Raw genomic sequence first — 21,171 nt, 5'->3', positions numbered from 1 at the left:
CTACAGTGAATTTCTTTTTGGAGCAGCATAGTGCCTATGGTATTTCACTGAGATTTTTTTTGGTAGTCTGTTATAATTAGTGATTGTTATAATGGTGTTCTGTAGTGAGAGTTAAGTGTATTCCATTAAACCATGAAAGCAATATGTATAACCAACAGAAATCTAAATACTATTTTTAAAATGTGACAGTAAAGTAAAAACAAACCTGTACAAGAATAGAAACCTGTCCACTATTTTCTACTGCTTGGCAAACAATCTTGAAGATAGTCTCCTCAGCTGACTGTAGAGCAACACACAAGACCTGGTTTTCAATCTATAATAGCAACAAAATTGAAGCAAATTAAATTATCAGACAGTAACTTTAAATAATTAATTTAAAATAATTTAATTAAACGGTTTTAATTTATGTAAAATACAGAAGTGAAAATCATTAACTATCAAATTAGTTTTAGAAAGAAGCTGTGATATTAATAATTAATAATACTTCTAAAATTTAATATTTCTAAATTATATAAACTAATACATTCTAAAAATTTAAAAACTCAAGATATATTTAATGAATCCATTAAAATCCTGAATGTATAAAGCTCAAATAGATTACCAAAAAGTAATAAAATAAAGACTACACTCATTAGAGAAAGGAGGTCAGTCTGTTAAAACATAACTTACAGTTAAAACAGAATTACAATAGGATTACATTAGGTATGTCATCAACCCTAAACAGGAAGGAGTGTGTAAGATGACTATGACTTGTGCAGAGCCAAGCTAGAATAAGTTGGTCTCTAGAATCCTTGCACAGACTAGATTGCCAGAATTTAATTTTAAGCTTAATATGGTAAATAATTTGTTGTTGGTCTCTCTATTCCATGACATATCCACTGATGACTATAAAAATTAACATCTATGATGTTAATTTTTATAGTCTTACAATCTAACTGTAATCAGGTAGGTGATTAGTAATTACCAGACTGATTCCCAAGTGCTGAAGAAGATAGTTACTGATGACCCACTCCATCATTTTCGAGAGTATTGCGGTGAGGACAATGGGATAATAGTTTGATGGCCAACTTATCTTTTCAGGCTAGCTTTCATGCTTTTGGGTAGAAGTCGGGTGCAGGATGGGTGTTAATTCTGGAGCACAAGTTTTTAGCACAACTACAGGAATATCATGTGGGTCAGAACAAATATAGTATCAATGCCATGGAGTATTATTATTATTTGTGACACCTCCAAGGAGTCCGAAGACTCATCACGGGAGGACACCTAGTGTATAACTCTCCATCTCCACCCAACCGAACCTCCACTACCAATCAACTACATCAGCGCCATCTACTGCCCACCACCACCACAACAAGTATCTTTTGTCTGTAAATTGCATGTGTTCTGAAGGGCCGATTTGTCTGTATGCGGGATGAAAAACCCTGCTATTTTTCTGATGTTATTCTGACAGAAGATCAGAGAAGGCATGGTGTGGATAGTCCATGAAATAGTGGGAGAGATTTGCTTTAGTCATTTAAACAAAGAGTAAAAAAGAATAATGCCAAGAGCCAGAAGTCTTTTTTCTGTCTGGCCTTATCTTTATGAGAGAGAGTAGTGGAAATATGGCAGAATGCCATGTTTTATCCATCAGCCATGTTGAGGGACAAAGGACTCAACTAACATTTGAAGAAGAGGCAAACTTAGTACATATGGTGCTTATGAAGTCTGCATTGGATTTGTTGATGATTTTCTTAGTTGTTTCAGGCTGTAGCGTAGGCTAACCAAGGCTTGGACAGCAGTCAGGAGTTTTGAGTGGAGTGGACTATGGACACTCATTCTAGCAAGAATAATTTCAGTTATTTGATCAGAAAGAGAAGCAATAATCAGACCTTGAAAGAGAAGCATAGAAGACCTAAGTGGTTATTGTAACATAATCATAAGATATGAGGCTGAGAGTGGCTGGAAGCAGGATCTTAGGGGAAAAAACATGGATAAGGCTATTGTTGGAGATGCCAAGATAGAGTAACATCGATGATGCATATGGAGGAAGAACTGGTTAAGAAAAGGACAGGGTCTTGGAAGAATGATGAAGAATATCTATATTCTGACAGGTTAGTGAATTATTTGTGTTACATCATTACTCACATTAAACAATTCTACATCTATTCCAGCTAGGTCTATGAAGTTAGAGAAGGGCAACCAGTATGAATTATGGATTTTGAGATCACAAAAAAAGATTATCTTAAAAATTGGGTAATCAGTCTGTATGTGATCAATTTTCAGAGTTAAATAATCAAAAATGTCAGTATAGTTGTCAGAACTGAGAGAGTGATAAAGGTAGTAAATGAAGGCTATGTGTTATTACTAACACTATGTTGTAACAGGGTGTTAGTAATAACCAGTCCATGTCCTGAGCAGAAATCCAACAGATATTTGCCTTTATTATTAGATTTGCTCTTTTCTCCAAATTTTCCCAAAATATTTTTGTATGTCTGACAATCACTTCCTACTCTGCTATTTAGATCTCCAACAAGGACCAACTTTTCCTTTTTCATTGTGTCAGTTGCTTTTTCTAAAGCCTCAAAAAATTCCTCCACTTCTACCTTAGCAGAACCTTCTGTGGGACCATAGGCACAAATGAGTCTCATTGTCCAGTTCCCCAATCTCATATTTCCCCACATTACTCTACTTGAGATTGCCTGCCATTCAAGAAGATTAGCCTCGTATTTTGTGTTGAACACTATGGCTATTCCTTCTTTTCCTTGATTGTCATTGCTTGAATATAACATTTTGTATTTATTGCTCAGAAATATCTCACCAGTTTTTGTCTTTTTTCTTTCAGTCACCCCTATTATGTCGATCTGGTACTTATCTAATTCCTCAGCTAGCTTCATTTCTTTGCCATTCAGGCTTCTTATGTTGATAGTACAGATCTTTAACTCTGGTGATGTTGAGTTGGGATGTGTTTTCAAATTTCTTCCAGTTGCTGACTTTTCGCTGTTCGCCTTGGTTCCCTGACGAAAACAACGGTGGCCTTGTTTAACTGGGCAACGCCCCCAGCCAGCATGAAATTTTGTCATGCTGTGCCATCATTTTTATTTTGGTTTAACCAATAAGGATACAATTTGGTCGTCTAAATCCCAAATTGCCAGCCCATCCTCGTTCGTTCAGTATCCAGGTAGATACCCAACAGGGTGCACCACGAGAAGGTGAGGATTGGATATTAAGTCAGAAGCCCAGGTCAGTTCTCTGCATTCCTTTAAAGGCTATGTAGAGGTCTCTTCTCAGTTGACCCTTAAGCACCCCCTTTACCATATCAATCCACCTATATCTTGGTCTTTTTCTTACCAAACTGGCAGAGAACACTTGTTTGGCTAATCTTTCATTGCCCATTCTGTTTAAGTGACATACCACCTGAGATTAGCTCTGCTAACAATGTCAAGTTCTTTCCTAATATCCTCATTTTTAATATGATATTGCCATTGATGCCAACATCTGTTCACGCCCCTAATCTTTCTCAGGACTCTCATGTCTGCGGTGTCTAGTCTTTGGTCAAGTTTTTTTACTTTGGACCCAGCTCTCAGATCCATAAGTTAAAATTGGTTTGAACACCGTCTTGTATACAGCTAATTTAGTGTTTTGACTAATTTCTCTCTTATTCCATATAAATTTATTCAGTTGACTTCCTACCATACCAGCTTTGTTGATTCTGTTGTCTATTTCTATATTTAATTTACCATCTTCACTAAAAACCGTGCCTAAGTAGCTGAAATGTTTTACTTGTTCCACAGGTTTTCCATTCACAACACAGTTGACATTTTCATTGCCTCTGCCTATTTTCATTATCTTTGTCTTGTTATTGCTGACCTTCATACCATATCTATTACAACAGTTATTCAATTTAGTCAGGGAATCTTGCAGACTTGTGGCGGGTTTATTTAGAAGTATAACATCAATTGCCTCTGCCTATTTTCATTATCTTTGTCTTGTTATTGCTGACCTTCACACCATATCTATTACAACAGTTATTCAATTTAGTCAGGGAATCTTGCAGACTTGTGGCGGGTTTATTTAGAAGTATAACATCAATTGCCTCTGCCTATTTTCATTATCTTTGTCTTGTTATTGCTGACCTTCATACCATATCTATTACAACAGTTATTCAATTTAGACAGGGAATCTTGAAGACTTGTGGTGGGTTTATTTAGAAGTATAACATCGTCTGCATAAAGCAAAGAGCTGACATTAACATCTCCAATATTTTTGATATCAGGTTTAATACCACTTTCCTTCATAATGTAATCCATATAGATAATGAATAACAGAGGTGATAATGTACATCCTTGTCTGACACCAGATTTAACATTAAACCATCTTCCTGTACTTCCTTCAATTCTAACTGCTGACTTACAACTCAAATAAAGACTAAGTATTGCTTGAATCCTTATATAGCGTTTTGAATAGCTTTTCTCTTGGCACCTAGTCATATGCCTTTTCGAGATCTACAAAACTTAAATACAGATCTCTTTTATATTCCCAAGATTTCTCAACTATTTGTCTTAAAGTGAAAATCTGATCCTGACAGCCTCTATTTGGCTTGAATCAAGCTTGTTCTTCACCAAGCTTTCCTTCCACAATTCTTCTCAGTGGTTTCTCAAGTATACTTGCATAAATCTTAAGGAACACTCAGTAGGGAAATACCTCTGTAATTCTCACATTCGGTTTTATTTCCCTTTTTATATATGGGTACTATGAGAGCTCTACTCCAATCATTTGGAATTCATTATTCTGTCCAGGCCCTCTGAACTATGCAGTGTAGCCACTGTAAAACTTTTACACCTCCATACTTGAGCATTTCTGGTCTAATATCATCTACTCCAGCTGCCTTTCCACATTTCAGACTTTTGATGGCTTTTTCTACTTCAGGCATGGATATGTATTCCTGATTGCATGCCTGGTCAGCGTTTTTTTATCACTGTTAGTTTCATTTAGCAATTTTTCGAAGTAATTACTCCATACTTCAAGGGTATCTTTTTCTCCAGTTTTCATATCACCTTTATCATCTCTAACTCCTTTTACAGCACTCTTTCCTCCATTTCTAAGCTTCTTCAATAACGTCCAGAATATTTTGCCACCTTCTTGATATTTATTTTCTATGTTCTTGCAAATCCTCCCATGAATTTTGTTTAACTAGTTTTACACAGTGTGTAGCTTTCTTACATTTGTCTCTGTATTCTCTAAGAGCACAAGCTGACTTATTTGCCAGGAACTTTTGATATGCTTTCTTCTTTTCCTCAACTGCCTCTTTAACTTCCTGTGTCCACCAGGGAGTTCTGATTTTTCTATCCTTGCAGACAACCTCACCACATGCCTCTCTGGAAGAATCAATCAATCTTTTCTTCAAAGCTTGCCACTGAATCTCCAGCGTTTGATTCCTGTTCTCAAACTCTTTCATTTTTCTTTAATAATCTTTGTGTATTTTAGTCTACAGTTCACATCTGAGAGCTGTTCAACTTTTATTCGCTTTAAAACTTTCTTACGTGTTATTCTTTTCAATATGAAATTCAATTTTATCCTGCTTAAGACTAAATGGTGATCACTTCCAATTTCAAATCGTCTGTACACTCTAGTGTCCTTCACCAGAGAGAAAACATCACTATCAACCATAATATAGTCAATGAGACTTTTCTTATTCCTTGCCTCTTCTCTCCATGTGAATTTGTGCACATTTTTATGTTGGAACATGGTGTTAGTAATAATCAGTCCATGTCCTGAGCAGAAATTCAACAAGTATTTGCCATTATTATTAGCTTTGCTCTTTTCTCCAAATTTTTCCAAAATATTTTTGTATGTCTGACAATCATTTCCTACTCTGCTATTTAGATCCCAAACAAAGACCAACTTTCTGGAAATTGGTTTGCTGCTAAATTCTGTTTTAGCAGCAAACCAATTTGATATGATGTTTTTCTTTCTTCATTATAACTAGACCATATGAATAACAAAATCAGGAAAACAAAATTATGTTTATAGTGCAGTACATATTGCTGAAAAATGTCTCTATATTCGATTGTTGTGATAATGAATTGGTCTCCTATAGAAGAATGCTATTATAAGAAAACACATTTTTTTTTTGCGATTGTCTGTAAGGGCAATACATGGTTCTGAAAAGAACATAATAAAAAAAAATTAGATACTTAAAAGAAACAGCACTAACCTCAGAGCCAAGCACAGACTGATTTAATAATGCAGTAATACAAGAAAAAAAATTAGGAAGCTGTAAACATTTTGTCACACCATAATGATCCAGAGATATTTTCAACATCTGTTGCTTGTCTGCTGTACACATCATTTGATAAGCTGTTGATAAAATCTGGAATGAGATTAAAATACATGTATATATACAGTAGGTAATATATATATATATATATATACACACACACATTAAAGATACCAAGCAATTTTATAAACTTGGTTTTAATCCTTTTTTTCCCAAAGTAAGCAAACAAAAATGTAAGTTTGTTTGCTTACTTTTCAGGTCTGAGGCAACTCGTGGTAAAGAGCCAGACCCTAGAAAGTTTTTTACCTTGGGTATACTTGGGTATAATATACCCAAAGGAAAAAACTTTCTACATCTTTCTCTCATCCTGAGATTTTAATTAATAAGGTCAAAGCACCTTGTGACAACTTGTATAGGTAAAATTTATAAGTTCTGCATTACTTCAATGAACTACCAGTATACAAGAACACTTGTATACTGCTAGTTCAGTGATTTACCTAATTTTGCTCTTATTTTCCATATAAATTTATTCATCTGGCTAAGCACTTTGCTTATTATAATAATAATAATTATAATTATTTTTATGGATTACCACCCCATGGAGTTCTTTCACTCATCAAGGAAGGCCCTAAACATCATGCCAAGCACTGTCCAACATTCTCACAATATCTATCATACTTTGTTTTGAAATCATTCACAGTCATGACACCCACAAGAGATTCTGGCAGTCTATTCAATTCATTCACCACTCCCACAGCAAAAAATCTAGTCCTGACATCCTTGCTAACATCCTCTTGCTCAGTTTCCAAGGATAGCTCTAGTTCTCCCACTGCCAGACCTGTCTGAAACATTTCCTTTGTAATCTTGTAGAAACCCTTTGGTAATTTGTATGTCTCAATCATATCACTTCTTTTTTGCCTGTCAACCAATTTTTGTAAGCCACAAATATTCAACCTGTCCTCATACAGGTCATTCCATAGACATGATACCATCTTGGTCACTCGCCTCCTCATTCCCCAAGAAACTTAAGTGACCAGATATGCAAACAGTAGTTAAGATGGGGGAGGTGGTCTTACCAAGGCTCTATAAAAAGGTAGCTTTTTATAGAGCTGCTTGTTTCTGCTCATCAGCATATTCTTCATTTACCAAGTAATCTGATGAGCAACTTTTGCTACTATAAACTTTAACTCCCAAATCCCCTGACTTCATCAATTTCCTTGAGTTGTTGTTGTTATGTTCCATCGAGTCGTTTTTGACTCCTGGTGATTCTATGAACATACATTCTCCATTCAGATCTGTCCCTGGCCATATCTTTTAGAATTTCCAAGCGCATTCCAGTTGCTTCTTTAACTCCATCCATCCATCTAATTCTTGGTCTTCCTCTTCTGCTTCCATCAACTTTAGCAAGCATCATGATCTTCTCCAGACTGTCATTTGCTCACATAATATGTCCAAAGTATGACAATTTTTGCTTGATGATCATAGCTTTGAGGGAACAATCTGGCTTTATTCTATCTATCACTGATTTATTGGTTTGCTTTGCAGTCTATGGTATTCTTAGTAAGCGTCTCCAAACCCATAATTCAAATGCATTTATCTTCCTTCTTTCACTCTTTCTCAGGGTCCAACTTTCACATCCATACAGTACACAGGGAATACCATTGCTTTCATGATTCTGATTTTTGTTGCGAGGCTAATATCTTTAAAGATCTTGCTTAAATGTGTCATTGCTTTCTTTCCAAGTAATAAACTTCTAACTTCTTCAGTACAATAACCATCTTTATTAATTCGGGATCCTAGAAGCACAAAATTGTTAACTTCCATTTTCTCCCCATCTACTTCGAAATCATTAAGTTCACATTTTGCCATAACTTTTGTCTTTTTGAGGTTATGTTTAAGACCATATTTAGCACTTTCTTCTTTAACTTTCATAATAAGTTCCTCCAAATCCTCTTTTTATTCTGCTAGCAAGGTCTGCATACCTCAAATTATTAATATTTCTTCCACCAATTTTAATTCCAACTGAAGACTCCTCCAGCCCTGCCATTCTTAAAATGTATTTGCTGTACAAGTTAAACAGGTACGGAGATAAAATACATCCTTGTCGCACCCCTTTACCATAGTGAAATACTCAGTTTCTCCCAGATCTGTTCGGACAGTTGCTTCCTGTTCATAATAAAGATTCCTCAGAAGGATGACGAAATGCTCTGGTACTCCCATTGTTCTTAGCACATTCCACAGTTTCACATGATCTACAGAGTCAAAAGCCTTGCTATAGGCAAGGAAACAAAGGTAGACATTCTTTTGATATTCCTGTGCTCTTTCTATTATCCATCTCACATTGGCGATTTGATCTCTTGTTCCTCTGCCTTTTCGAAATCCTGCCTGTTCATCTGGCATTTCTCTCTTCATGAATGGTTCCAGTCTTTTCTGAATGATCTTAAGTAAGACTTTACTTGCATGAGAAATCAGTGTAGTTCTGTAATTTTTGCACTCTCTTGCATTGCCTTTCTTCAATAAAGGTATATAAACTGATTTTTTCCATTCCCTAAGCAATGTAGTTGTGATTCAAATTCGCTGACATAGAGCTGTTAAAATTGCAACTGCCTCTTCTCCCTGAGCTTTGAGCAGCTCAATAGGTATTCCATCTCCTCCTAGTGCTTTCTTACTGGATAGCTGTTGCAGTGCCCACCTCACTTCACTCTCCAATGGTACTGGCTCCTGTATATAATCCTACTCTTCAAATATCTCAGTAATTTTGGAGTCCTTTCTGTAAATCGCTTCTGTATACTCTTTCCATCTTTCTTTGATGTCTGCAGCTTCTGTAAGATATCATTTGTGTTACTTTTCAATATTGTCACCTTGGTACTAAACTTCCCTGTTAGTTTTCTGATTGTTTTGAAATATCTCTTGTTTTTACTTTCTTGTTTTGGTCTTCTATTTGTTGGCATTCTTGGTTTGCCTAATTCTGTATTCATTGAAACTCTGCATTCAAATGTCGTACTTCCTGCAAATTTCCTGTGGCCATCATTTTGCTCCTTTCCTGAGCAGTTTTGATGGCATCTTCTGACAGCCATTTAAACTTCTTTTTCTTCTTACAAACTGCTGGAATATTCTTCTTTGCTTCTGTTTTAATTATATCTTTAATCTCTTCCCACAGTTCATCTGGTTCACTTTCACACAAATTGAGTGTGTTGAATCTGTTCTGTATACTAATATTGTATTCAGCTGGTATGTTGTTTCCAAGATCATATCTGATTGACATTTGTGTTGTTTTCAGTTTCCATAATTTCACATGTATTGTAGCCACTAATAACTCATTAGTGGCTATGATAGTTCTATCAGTACAGTACAGTTCCATCAATTAAAAGATTACACAGCTGGTAATCTTTTAACCCCAAAATGCATAACCATACACTTTGCCACATTAAACTGACATCCATTCTCTTTTGCTGAGACTGCCAGTCAATCCAAATCATACTGCAAAATTTTAATATCATCTGTATTAACCATTCCTCTATCCAATTTTGCATTGGGAAACAACTGAATAATTCCTCTCATATCCTTTCCTATATTGTTAATGAACAAATTAAATAGTGGTGATCCAAGAACAGAGCCCTATGGCATGCCACTAGTCACAGGCCTTCTACTGAACTCTACTCATGAATAAACTACTTTGTAATATCTCTCCATCAACCTCTCTCTTATCCTTCACCAACTTTATATCCATTCCCATGTACTGCAATTTACTGATTAGAATTCCATGCAATATCCTGTTAAAAGCTTTTACTGCAAGCCTATTATTTTATCCAACTCAGCTGTCACTGTATTATGAAACGTCAGCAAGTTACCGAGGCATGACCTACCCTTCACAAAACCTTGTTACCCCCATATAGTATCCCATATCTGTTTATTAATTTCTGTATTTTGCTATAAAACTCGAGATGGTATGCAATCTAATCTCATAGCTGTATTCATATCAAGGTTCTGTAATGCTCTGCACCTCCAGTTCATTTACCTCAGTTTCCATCATATAATCCTTTGCCTCTCTGGTTACTGCAGTGTCTCCACCTGGATGATATACTCTTGAAAAGTGTTCACTTAGTAATTCTACCATTTTGCCTGATTCAATTACCTCCCTTTCATCGGCATTCATTAAAATCATTTTGCCATAAACATTGTTCCTTTTACTTACAACATACCAAAAGAACTCTGGGATTATCTTTGGCCTGGCCTGCCCTGCTAATTTCCTTTCATACTCTGCTTTTGCCTTTTTTACCACACTGGTTACCACACCTGTGCTTCATACTACTCATGTGCCTGCTGGTCATCCTTCTCCTTAAATTCCTTCCACAAATTTTTCTTTTTTTTTGTATCTCCAGCTTAACTTAATGATGGTATTCATCCATTTAACTCCCACTTGATTTTTTCTCCTGAATCTAGATATGCAAATCTAGATCTAGATATTCCTTCCCTCAAACACTTCTTTACCACTTCCCGTACACTATCAACACTCAGCCTTTGCAGTGTCAATGCCATGGAGCACTGATCAAAGCAATCTCCTAATTCTGTCATAGTTACCAGCCCTGTAATTCCACATAAAGCCCATCCTAACTGAAAATTCCACACATTTACCACCTCCCTGGTCAAGACCATATGATCACTCTCACCAACTGGTGGCAATGTAGATAAATTCTCTGATGTGATTACTACATCTAGCACTCTCAAACCCCCAGCACATTCCATCATGCTGCCTCAGGTAATTATTCCTTACTAACTGCATAAATTCCATTTCCTTCCTACCATGTGTATTCTCCTCCTCCAATCTATGTTTCCTATAGTTGAAGTCTCCCATAAAAGCTACTCCCTTCTCCACTCATTGAGCTTATTTTCTGGTGCATGCTATCCTGCATTATATCCTTTACATCCCTTGGTGTATAGAAACACCCAACTGTATACAGTTGACCCTTAAAGAACGCAGGTTTGAAAACTGTGCAGGTTCACTTATATGCGGTAGGATAGGCGATATGATAGAGGCATATAAATTATTAAAGGAGTTTTATAGGATTGATACTGATGACTTTTTTCTGAACAGTGCAGGAAGGAAGAGAATGAGAGGTCATCTCTGGAGATTATGTAAGAGTGAGAGTGTTATGACTAGTTTTTTTTTGCTTGGAGGGTAGTGAATATGTGGAATGCGTTACCAGAGGAGGTTGTGAATGCTTTGTCTGTTAATGAATTTAAAGAGAAGTATGACAGGTATTGTGTGAATAATGGTTAGCATGTCAATGTAGGGTCTTCCACGATGAGTCTTCTGACTCCATGGAGACACCATTATAATACTAATAATACTAATAATAAATATATTGGAAAACTTTTTGGAGATTTGTGACAATTTGAAAAAACTCGCAGATGAACTGCATAGCAGAAATATTGAAAAAAATGAAGAAAAAGTTAGGTATGTCATGAATGCATAAAATACATGTAGATACTAGTCTATTTTATCATTTATTACCATCAAGTATACATAAATCTATTATAAAAAGTTAAAATTTATCAAAACTTATGCATACAAACACTTACAGACCGTACATGATCATTTGCAGTTGAGAGAAATGTAAATAAACGTAAAGATGCAGTATTAAATCATAACTGCATAAAATTAAGTTATTGATTAGTTAAATTAATTAATTAATTAGCATTAAATAAAAATTTTATAATGATTCATTCATTAGTATATAGGCTAGGCTACCATAAAGAATTATATTGCTGCTTCTTATCAATGCATGAACTGTCATATCCATAAATAAATATGAATTTCTTTCTCACATTATCTTTTCATTTTTGATGTCTAGTATCAGTAATACATATAACATCTACAGGGTTTTGTATCATATAAGACAATATCAATGTAGGTACTGACAGACGTATGATTCATCTTGTGAAAACACGACGTAAACTTATGGTATCGATAAATATACTGTAAATGTATTTTCACTTCCTTATGATTTTCTTCAACAACATTTTCTTTTCTCTAGCTTACTTTATTGTAAGAATATAATATATAATACATACATACATACCATACAAAATATGTGTTAATTGACTGTTTATGTTATCAATAAGGCTTCCAGTAGGCTATTAATAATTATATGCAGATTTTCGAACAATGGAGGAGGTCGGCACCCTTAACCCACACGTTGTTCAAGGGTCAGCTGTATTTTGTTCTTCTATCCACTATCTCACACCAGATGGTCTCAAATGTGCTATTTTCACTGATCTGCAGTTAAACTTCTACTCTCTTTGGTTGCAGTTCATCAGCTACCATCAATAATACTCTTCCTCCATTCCTTGGTGAAGTGGTTAAGAGGATGTTCCTCCCAGAACACACTATACACCTTTCACATTCTATCCCGCTAACTATATCATCTCCTGTCAGCTAAATCTCAGTAATGCCAATAACCTTTGGCCAGGGTGAACTATCATCATCATCATAACACTAATTACGTGTATATGCCATATTGGTCTGTTCCTGTCTCATTATCCATCCAATATCCTTTTTTGAGGTCTATCCTGCCTTCCCTTTCCAATTGGCTTATATTTTAGTATTTGTTTAGGATGTCGGGTGTTGGTCATTCGGTTTACATGTTCAATCCATTTTTGTTTATAATTGTTTAGTTTTTCTTCTATTGATTTTGTTTTCAGTTCTTTTAAAATGTCTTCATTCCTTTTTTGATCTAATAATGTATATTTTGCAGTTCTTCTCATAAATTTCATTTCACTTGTTCTTATTCTTTGTGTTATCTTGTTTGTTTATTGCCCAAATTTCACTGCCATATAATAATGTGGGCACTGCTAAAGTATTGTATATTTTCAAGCGTGTTTTTCTTTTTGTACTATATTTGGGTTGGGTGTTGTATTTATCAGGCCTATAATCTGTAAAAATTTTGAAGTTTTTAATTCTATGTCTTTTTCTCTTTCATATGATATTTCACATCCAAGATAACTGAAAGTATTTATTTGTTCTATTATTTTATTATTAATAACTATTTTGCTTCTAACTGGAGTTTGTTCACAAAATGGCATTGTTTTAGTTTTATCTATGGAAATTTTCATTCCAAACTGTTCTAATATAATGTTTAAATTATATATTGCTCTTTGTAAATTGTCTTCCTTATCTGATATTATTACCTGATCATCTGCAAATAATAGCATATTTATTTTATTATTCTGGGAAATTTCTATACCTTGATTGTTTAAGGTTCCACTGTATCAATATTTCATTAATGTAAATATTGAAAAGTGCTGGAGACAGAGGGCATCCCTGTCTTACTCCTTGGTTAAATAGATTGTTTTTCAGACAACTTTTCATTTATTTTCATTTTATTATCTTTATATATATTCAATATTGCATGTAGTAAAATATTAGGTATATTTATTCTTTGTAATATATCAAACAGCATATATCTTTTTACTTTGTCAATGCTTTTTCATAATCTATAAACAAAAGATGAGTTTCCAAATTAAATTCTCTTTTCTATAAGTAGGTTTAAACAGAAAGCTGCATCCATTGCAGAGAGTCCTTTTCTAAATCCATTTTGATATTCTAATAATATTTTTCACTGTATATATTTACTTTTTCATTAAGCATTCTGCTATATATTTTCTAACATGTATTCAATAAACTAATACCTCTGTAGTTAGCAGGTTTTGTTTTATCTCCTTTTTTTAAATATATGCATTACTATGCTTGTATTCCATTCTATTGGTATTTGTCCATTTGAATATATTTTATTTAAAAATTTTAGTAATCTTTGATGAAATTTTTTTCTAGCAAATTTATACAGTTTGGAGTTTATCCTATCTTCTCCTGCTTATTTGTCATTTTTTATTTTATTTAGGTTGTCCTTTAATTCTTTCATTGTTATCATATCATTTAAGGTATTTTGTAAGTTTCTGGTGTAATTATTTTTGATGCCAGTATTATCTGTACAAAGATCTGTAAAGTAATCCAAGAATTCTTTTACATCTATTTCACAATTTATATTTGCATCCATGTATTTTAGTATTTTGTATGCACTGGGTCTTATTTTGTATGTCATTTTCTAGATATGACACAAATTTTACCCAGCTTTCTCTGTCTCTTCCTGGTTTCTCTTTTGGCTATTGCTTATCTTTTTTTATACTCAATTTCATCTTCTTGTTTTTTGCTACTTAACCATCTTTTAAAAGCCAGCTTTTTATTTTCAATTATTGTTTTTATTTCATTGTCCCATATATGTAATTTTTTATTTTTATGATATTTTTTGTATGTTCCTAGACTTTCATATGCTGCTGATGCGATAATTTCTTTCATATTATTCCATTCTTTCTCAATGTCTTCATTTTCTTGTATTTTTTCTAAGTAGTTATTAATCCTCTGTTGTATAAATTTCTTATACTTGAATCATTTAATAGTCTTACTTTGTAATTAGATTTTGTTTCTCTAGTTTGTTCATTTTTTTGTATTTTTTTTAGCCAGTTTGGTCGAAATCTTAGTTTTGCCTGTACTAAATATTGATCTGTGTCAATTTCTAGCCCTCTTCTAACTTTAACGTCTAGGAAGAGGTTTCCTGCTTTTTCATTTGTTATAAAGTAGTCTATTATTGATTTTTGTCCTCTTGCACGCAACGTATATTTATGTATATTTTTATGTTTAAAATGTATTCATTATTTTTAAATTATTATATATTGTATAATCAATGAGTCGCTTTCCATTTTTGTTTACTGTTGGTTCTCAAAATTTTTGTATATTATTGTTAATTTTTTTCATTCCTATTCTGGTATTAAGATCTCCGTCTATAATTATATGGTCTGTTTTATTTAATTTTTCATATATTCCTTGTAACTTTATAAAAGTAACAAATATTAATTTGTAAAAGTAATAATTTTCTTCTTCTTTTCCTTCTTCAGGGGCATACACTCCAACAACTGTTAAATTTTCTTTATTTAATTTTAAACGCACTTCTAATATTCTTTCACTCCATTATGTATAATGAGTAATTTTTGCTTTAATTGATTTACAGATCCAAATCATTACACCAGCTTTTACATGTATTTGTTTGTCCACTCCACTATATATGATATTGTAATTAGCTGTTTCTTTTGTTCCTTTAAGTTTCTATGAACTGCAATTTCTACATTTTTGTCATTTAAAATTTCATCTAGGGTTCTTAAGGGTCAAAGCTGTATAACTGAGAGGAGACATCCACATAGCCTTTAAAGAAATGTGGAGAACCAACCAGGGGTTCTGACCTAATGTCCAATCCTCACCTTCCCATGGTGCACCCTGTTGGGTATCTACCTGGAAACTGAACGAACGAGGATGAGCTGGCAATTTGGGATTTAGCCGACCAAATTATATTCTTATTGGCTTAAACCAAAATACAAAATGATGGTACAACATGACAAAATTTCATGCTGGCTGGGGCGTCATCCGGTTAAACAAGGCCCCCCTGTTATTTTTGCCAGAGAACCAGGGCGAACAGCAAAAAGTCAGCTACTGGAAGAAATCTGAAAACAAACCCCAACTCAACATCAGCAGAGTTAAAGATAGGTACTATCAACATAAGAAGCCTGAATGACAAACAAATTGAGCTAGCTGAGGAATTAGATAAGAACCAGATCATAATAGGGGTGACTGAAACAAAAAAGATAAAAACTGGTGAGATCTTTCTGAGCAATAAATACAAAACATTATATTCAGGCAATGACAATCAAGGAAAAGAAGGAGTAGCCATAGTATTAAACACGCTAAATGCCAATCTTCTTGAATGGCAGGCAGTCTCAAGTAGATTGATATGGACAAATATCAGACTGGGGAACTGAACAATGAGACTTATTTACGCCTATGGTCCCACAGAAGGTTCTATTAAGGTAAAAGTGGAGGAATTTTTTGAGGCTTTAGAAAAAGCAACTGACACAATGAAAAAGGAAAAGTTGGTCCTTGTTGGGGATCAAAATAGCAAAGTAGGAAATGACTGTCAGACATACAAAAATATTTTGGGAAAATTTGGAGAAAAGAGCAAAGCTAATAATAATGGCAAATACCTGTTGGATTTCTGCTCAGGACATGGACTGGTTATTACTAACACCAGGTTCCAACATAAAAATGTGCACAAATTCACATGGAGAGAAGAGGCAAGGAATAAGAAAAGTCTCATTGACTACGTTATTGTTGATAGTGATATTTTCTCCCTGGTGCAGGACACCAGAGTGTACAGAGGATTTGATATTGGAAGTGATCACTATTTAATCTTAAGCATGATAAAATGGAATTTCATATTGAAAAGAATAACATGTAAGAAAGTTTTAAAGCGAATAAAAGTTGAGCAGCTCTCAGATGTGAACTGTAGACTAAAATACACAAAGATTATTGAAGAAAAAATGAAAGAGTTTGAGAACAGGAACCAAACTTTGGAGATTCAGTGGCAAGGATGTGCATTATCCCCTCTGTTATTCATTATCTATATGGATGACATTATGAAGGAAAATAGTATTAAACATGATATCAGAATTGGAGATGTTAATGTCAGCTCTTTGCTCTATGCAGACGATGTTATACTTCTAAATAAATTCACTACAAGTCTGCAAGATTCCCTGGCTAAATTGAATAACTGTTGTAACAGATATAGTATGAAGATCAGCAATAAAAAGACAAAGACAATGAAAATAGGCAAAATCATTGAAAATATCAACTGCATTGTGAACGGAGAACCTGTGGAGCAAGTAAAACATTTCAGCTACTTAGGCACAAATTTTAGTGAAGATGTTAAATTAAATATGGAAATAGACAACAGAATCAACAAAGCTGGTATGGTAGGAAGTCAATTGAATAAATTCATATGGAATAAGAGAGAAATTAGTCGGAACACTAAACTAGCTGTATACAAGACAGTGTTCAAACCAGTTTTAACTGATGGATCTGAGAGCTGGGTCAGAAGCAAAACACTTGACCAAAGACTAGAGACTGCAGATATGAGAGTCCTGAGAAAGATTAGAAGCGTGAACAGATGGCGTCAATGGCAATATCATATTAAAAACGAGGATATTAGGAAAGAACTTGACACTGTCAGCATCCAGGAAAGCATTAGCAGAGGTAATCTCAGGTGGTATGGTCACTTAAACAGAATGGCCGAGGAAAGATTAGCAAAACAAATATTCTCTGCCAGGATGGCAGGAAAACAACCCAGAGGAAGAACAAGATATAGGTGGATTGATACGGTACAAAGTGCCTTACACGATAGAAATATAAGATCTATTGATGTTAGAGTCTTGACAAGTAACAGACTGATTTTGTAGGAAAATTGTAGATAGAAAGTTAGTAATAATGTAAATTTTTCATGTAGTACTATCATATCCTGTACACCCCCTTGAGGGTACATGGCAGGAATTTGATGATGATGATGATGAAAATTTTATCTAATTCTTCTTTATGTGCTATGCTTCTAATGTACCATGTAGCATATTTCACCACATTTTTCTTTTTCCAAAGTTTCTTAACCTTTTCCAGTTTACAGCCGTTTTCCATGTTTTCTGTCTGGTTTGGATTTCGTTGAGACTTGAAAGTAATATGTGTTTCCCTATGTCAAGTGACTAGCATGATGATAGGTATCCTGGTGGTGGGGCTGCTACCTTAAGACAACTAAGCTTGCCTTATTATGACCTTTTTCTTGACACTAGTATTAATAAATTAAAGTTAATTCTGTATGTTAGTCAAGTAAATAATAGTTTAATATCCGATGTTTCACTGACTAATATCTGTCAGCATTTTCAAAGGATACACTGGTAAGCAATAGAAAGTAACAAAAACTAGGAAACTAACCAACAATTCTAAAAATTATAAAAGTTATCACTGTGCGTGATAACAATATGACACGTGATACAATACGTGTGTCGCAAGTACAACGTTAAATCATATAATATCAGAGTAACCTTCAAACCTATTGAGACCATTCAAAAGTTTATAAGATCACCGAAAGATAGCCATCCTTACTAGAAATACTCTGGAGTTTATAGCATACCCTGTTCATGCAGTATCAATTACATTGGACAGACATCTAGAAGTTTTGAAACAAGAAAGAAAGAACACATAGGCTATGTAAGGAATAACAGACAAGATATATCAGGCCTTTCTTCCCACTTTGCCTCTACCAACCTTAATATTGAATGGGATATGAGTCATATGCCCTACATAGAAGAGACTACTATTCCAGAACATTCAAAGAAGCTGCTACAGTCGCCCGTTCAACAGGTAACTTAAATAAGAATCCAGGCCTAATCCTACCAGATATATGGAAAACTCTAATCAGATCATTTAACCAAAAAGAAATGAACTTTCATGAAAATTACAATAAATATTCAACAAATAAAACATTGTACTTGCAACACGCGTATTGTATCACGTGTCGTATTGTTATCACACACAGTGATAACTTTATATAATTTTTAGAATTGTTGGTTAGTTTCCTAGTTTTTGTTACTTTCTACTGCTTTTTTTGAAAATGCTGATAGATATTAGTCAGTGAAACGTCGGATATTAAACTATTATTTACTTGACTAACATACAGAATTAAGTCTTTAATTTATTAAGCTTGCCTTTTTTAGTAGATAGTGGAAACTACAGTTTGAGAGGAAAGAGTCGCCCCCTCGCCTTCAAATTGCTATAATAGCACTGGGGGAAAGGAGTAAGAAGTAAGAGAGTAAAGAGAAAGAAGAGTAGAAGACCAGTCTTCAGATATGATATACCAAGTGTATATTGTACGAAGTAAGATCAGGTCTAGCTTGTGTATCTCGGGTTGGCCATGCCCATACTCACCAATGTGAGGCCCTGGGGATGAACTAACCATTACCAAAAACTCCTCGCCCGTGTTCCAAATGTTCCTGGCATTAGTGTGCATAAAGTACAAAAGCCCATTAGGCCCACCGCTGTGTTGACGTTTCTTGCTACCTATTCCATTCTGGTTTGTTATCTGCAGTACTAACTTAGGCATTTTATGCACATTCTTACACTCAACTGCCTCATTATCATCTGTGTACCTGCTCAACAGTTCTAGTTTCTCTGATTTTGCACACACACTTTCACTTCATTCAACAATACTTTTCCAGCTCTGAACATCAAATCCATTCAGGTACAAACCATATTTCCTGTATAAGTCCTTTCATCTATCAAATTCACTCCATACCACAAATTTCACATCATTCACTCCACAAATTTCACATCATTCACTCCATAAATCTCACATCATTCCTCCTGCATAACCTACACATTGACTCATTCACTATTATGGCCTTCTTTCTCAGCTCAACTGTCATACTGTGACAACAGCTTCACTATTTTAATTCTCTCAATCTTTTCGTTTGCTATTTTCAGTACCTCTTTCATGTCCTCCCCTCATACTATCATTTTCTCCTTTCAAATCATTCATTCCAGCCAAAACAATCAACTCTTTTACTTCACCCTTTTGCACTCTAATAGCCTTGCTAACATCATTAATTTTTGCATCTGGGAAGCACAATTTTGTCACTCTCCCACCAATCACACCTCTTATGATATAATTGCCTTACAAAACTCTCTCCTCGATTTTCCTTCTCTCTAACCAAACATTTCTTTCTCTTTTCTCTGTCTCCTTTCTTTCTGCTCTCAGCTGAACCACTTGCTAGATATTTCTTCATGTGTTCACATTTTGTCCCATATCACTCCAAGTAACCGAACTATCTCCATCATTACAGCCAACCCTTCATTCTTACATCCATTATACTACTATTCTTTCAATCATCACTTTCACTCTCTCACTCGTGTCACTTTTAATCTCTCTTTCAATGCTATCTTCTGGTTACACCGCTGAATGCATTTTCATGCATATTCTCTGTTCCACCCACCACTTCAATCTCATGACCTGATCCATACTTCTGACCCTCACTTTCATAGCATTTTTGGCACACTCTCCCACCACTATCACTTTCAAGCCAAAGTCTATTTGCTTTAGGTAATGCATACGTCTCACAGACATTGCACTGAATGAAGTCCCTCTGATTGAATTCCTTAAACAATGATGCCTTAGATTCCATTGTTCTGCTTTGCATTGGTGCCATGTGACATGCTAGTAACTTATCATGCAGGAAGACTATAATAACAATATTTAAATAAAAATTTTAACTTAAATCAAATAAATATCACCATACAATCTAGTTCTGCTACAATTTTAACTAATATACCTATTCTTTCTAAACTAAGCTTAGCTTTTGTAGCTCTCCAAACACAGGTCTACTATGTAACACACTACCTATCAGCAGATACCTTTTATAACTTTGCTTATCCTATAAACAAAGCTAGAATTCTGCGGTATCCAGCTCTTGTATAGCCATAATCACTTTCCTAATATGTACCCTCAAGGGGTGTAATCCACGCTTCTGTGCTTCCATCTCTGTCTGTCTGTCTCTCTCTCTCATTCATTGAAATTTGATGAGAAAGAGGTGGAAGCATAGAAGGGTAGAAATTGTGCCAATACCTTAACAAGGGATCAGAAGAGTCAACTGCTATTTAAAAGGGGCCAATTCTTTTTTTTATACTTGGAATATATTAAAGAAATCATCAAGAAATTCTAAACAGACTTAATATTCAATTTGGCTTTGTTAATTTAAAAAAAAATACATGTAGCTAAGTGCAAAATTCAATGTTCTTGATTTGAACCATTTAAGGTAAGCTGAATTTCAATTTTGGATTGTCTAGTACACTTACTTGAGTAAGAACTTGGAAAGTAATTCTATGTTTGTTATGGAATCAAGGTGCTCATTTTAGCAAGGATTACAGCAGCAGTTGTGGCAGTTTGAAAATGAGACTGGTATCATGAAACTCCTAATGGTGATATCTAGTG

At 34.6% G+C, this 21,171-nt stretch overlaps 1 protein-coding gene across 1 annotated transcript in view; it reads right to left on the bottom strand.

Annotated features, from left to right (window-relative positions):
• LOC150098435 (uncharacterized) overlaps window positions 1–21,171 on the bottom strand; it is a 260,713-nt gene that overhangs the window by 159,203 nt on the left and 80,339 nt on the right. The window contains exons 8-9 of the mRNA XM_090405278.1: window positions 6,194–6,349; window positions 206–313 (exon numbers count right to left, since the gene is read on the bottom strand). Of these exons, the coding sequence (XP_090261404.1) occupies window positions 206–313; window positions 6,194–6,349 (264 nt within the window). The remainder of the gene's footprint in view (window positions 1–205; window positions 314–6,193; window positions 6,350–21,171) is intronic.

Source organism: Typopeltis vanoorti, chromosome 15 (assembly GCF_054136105.1).
Source record: "Typopeltis vanoorti isolate ZY-2024b chromosome 15, IOZ_Tvanoo_1.0, whole genome shotgun sequence".
NCBI classification, from domain to species: domain Eukaryota; kingdom Metazoa; phylum Arthropoda; class Arachnida; order Uropygi; family Thelyphonidae; genus Typopeltis; species Typopeltis vanoorti.
The sequence above is the reverse complement of the archived record's forward strand: the minus strand, read 5'-3'. Positions and strand labels throughout refer to the sequence as shown.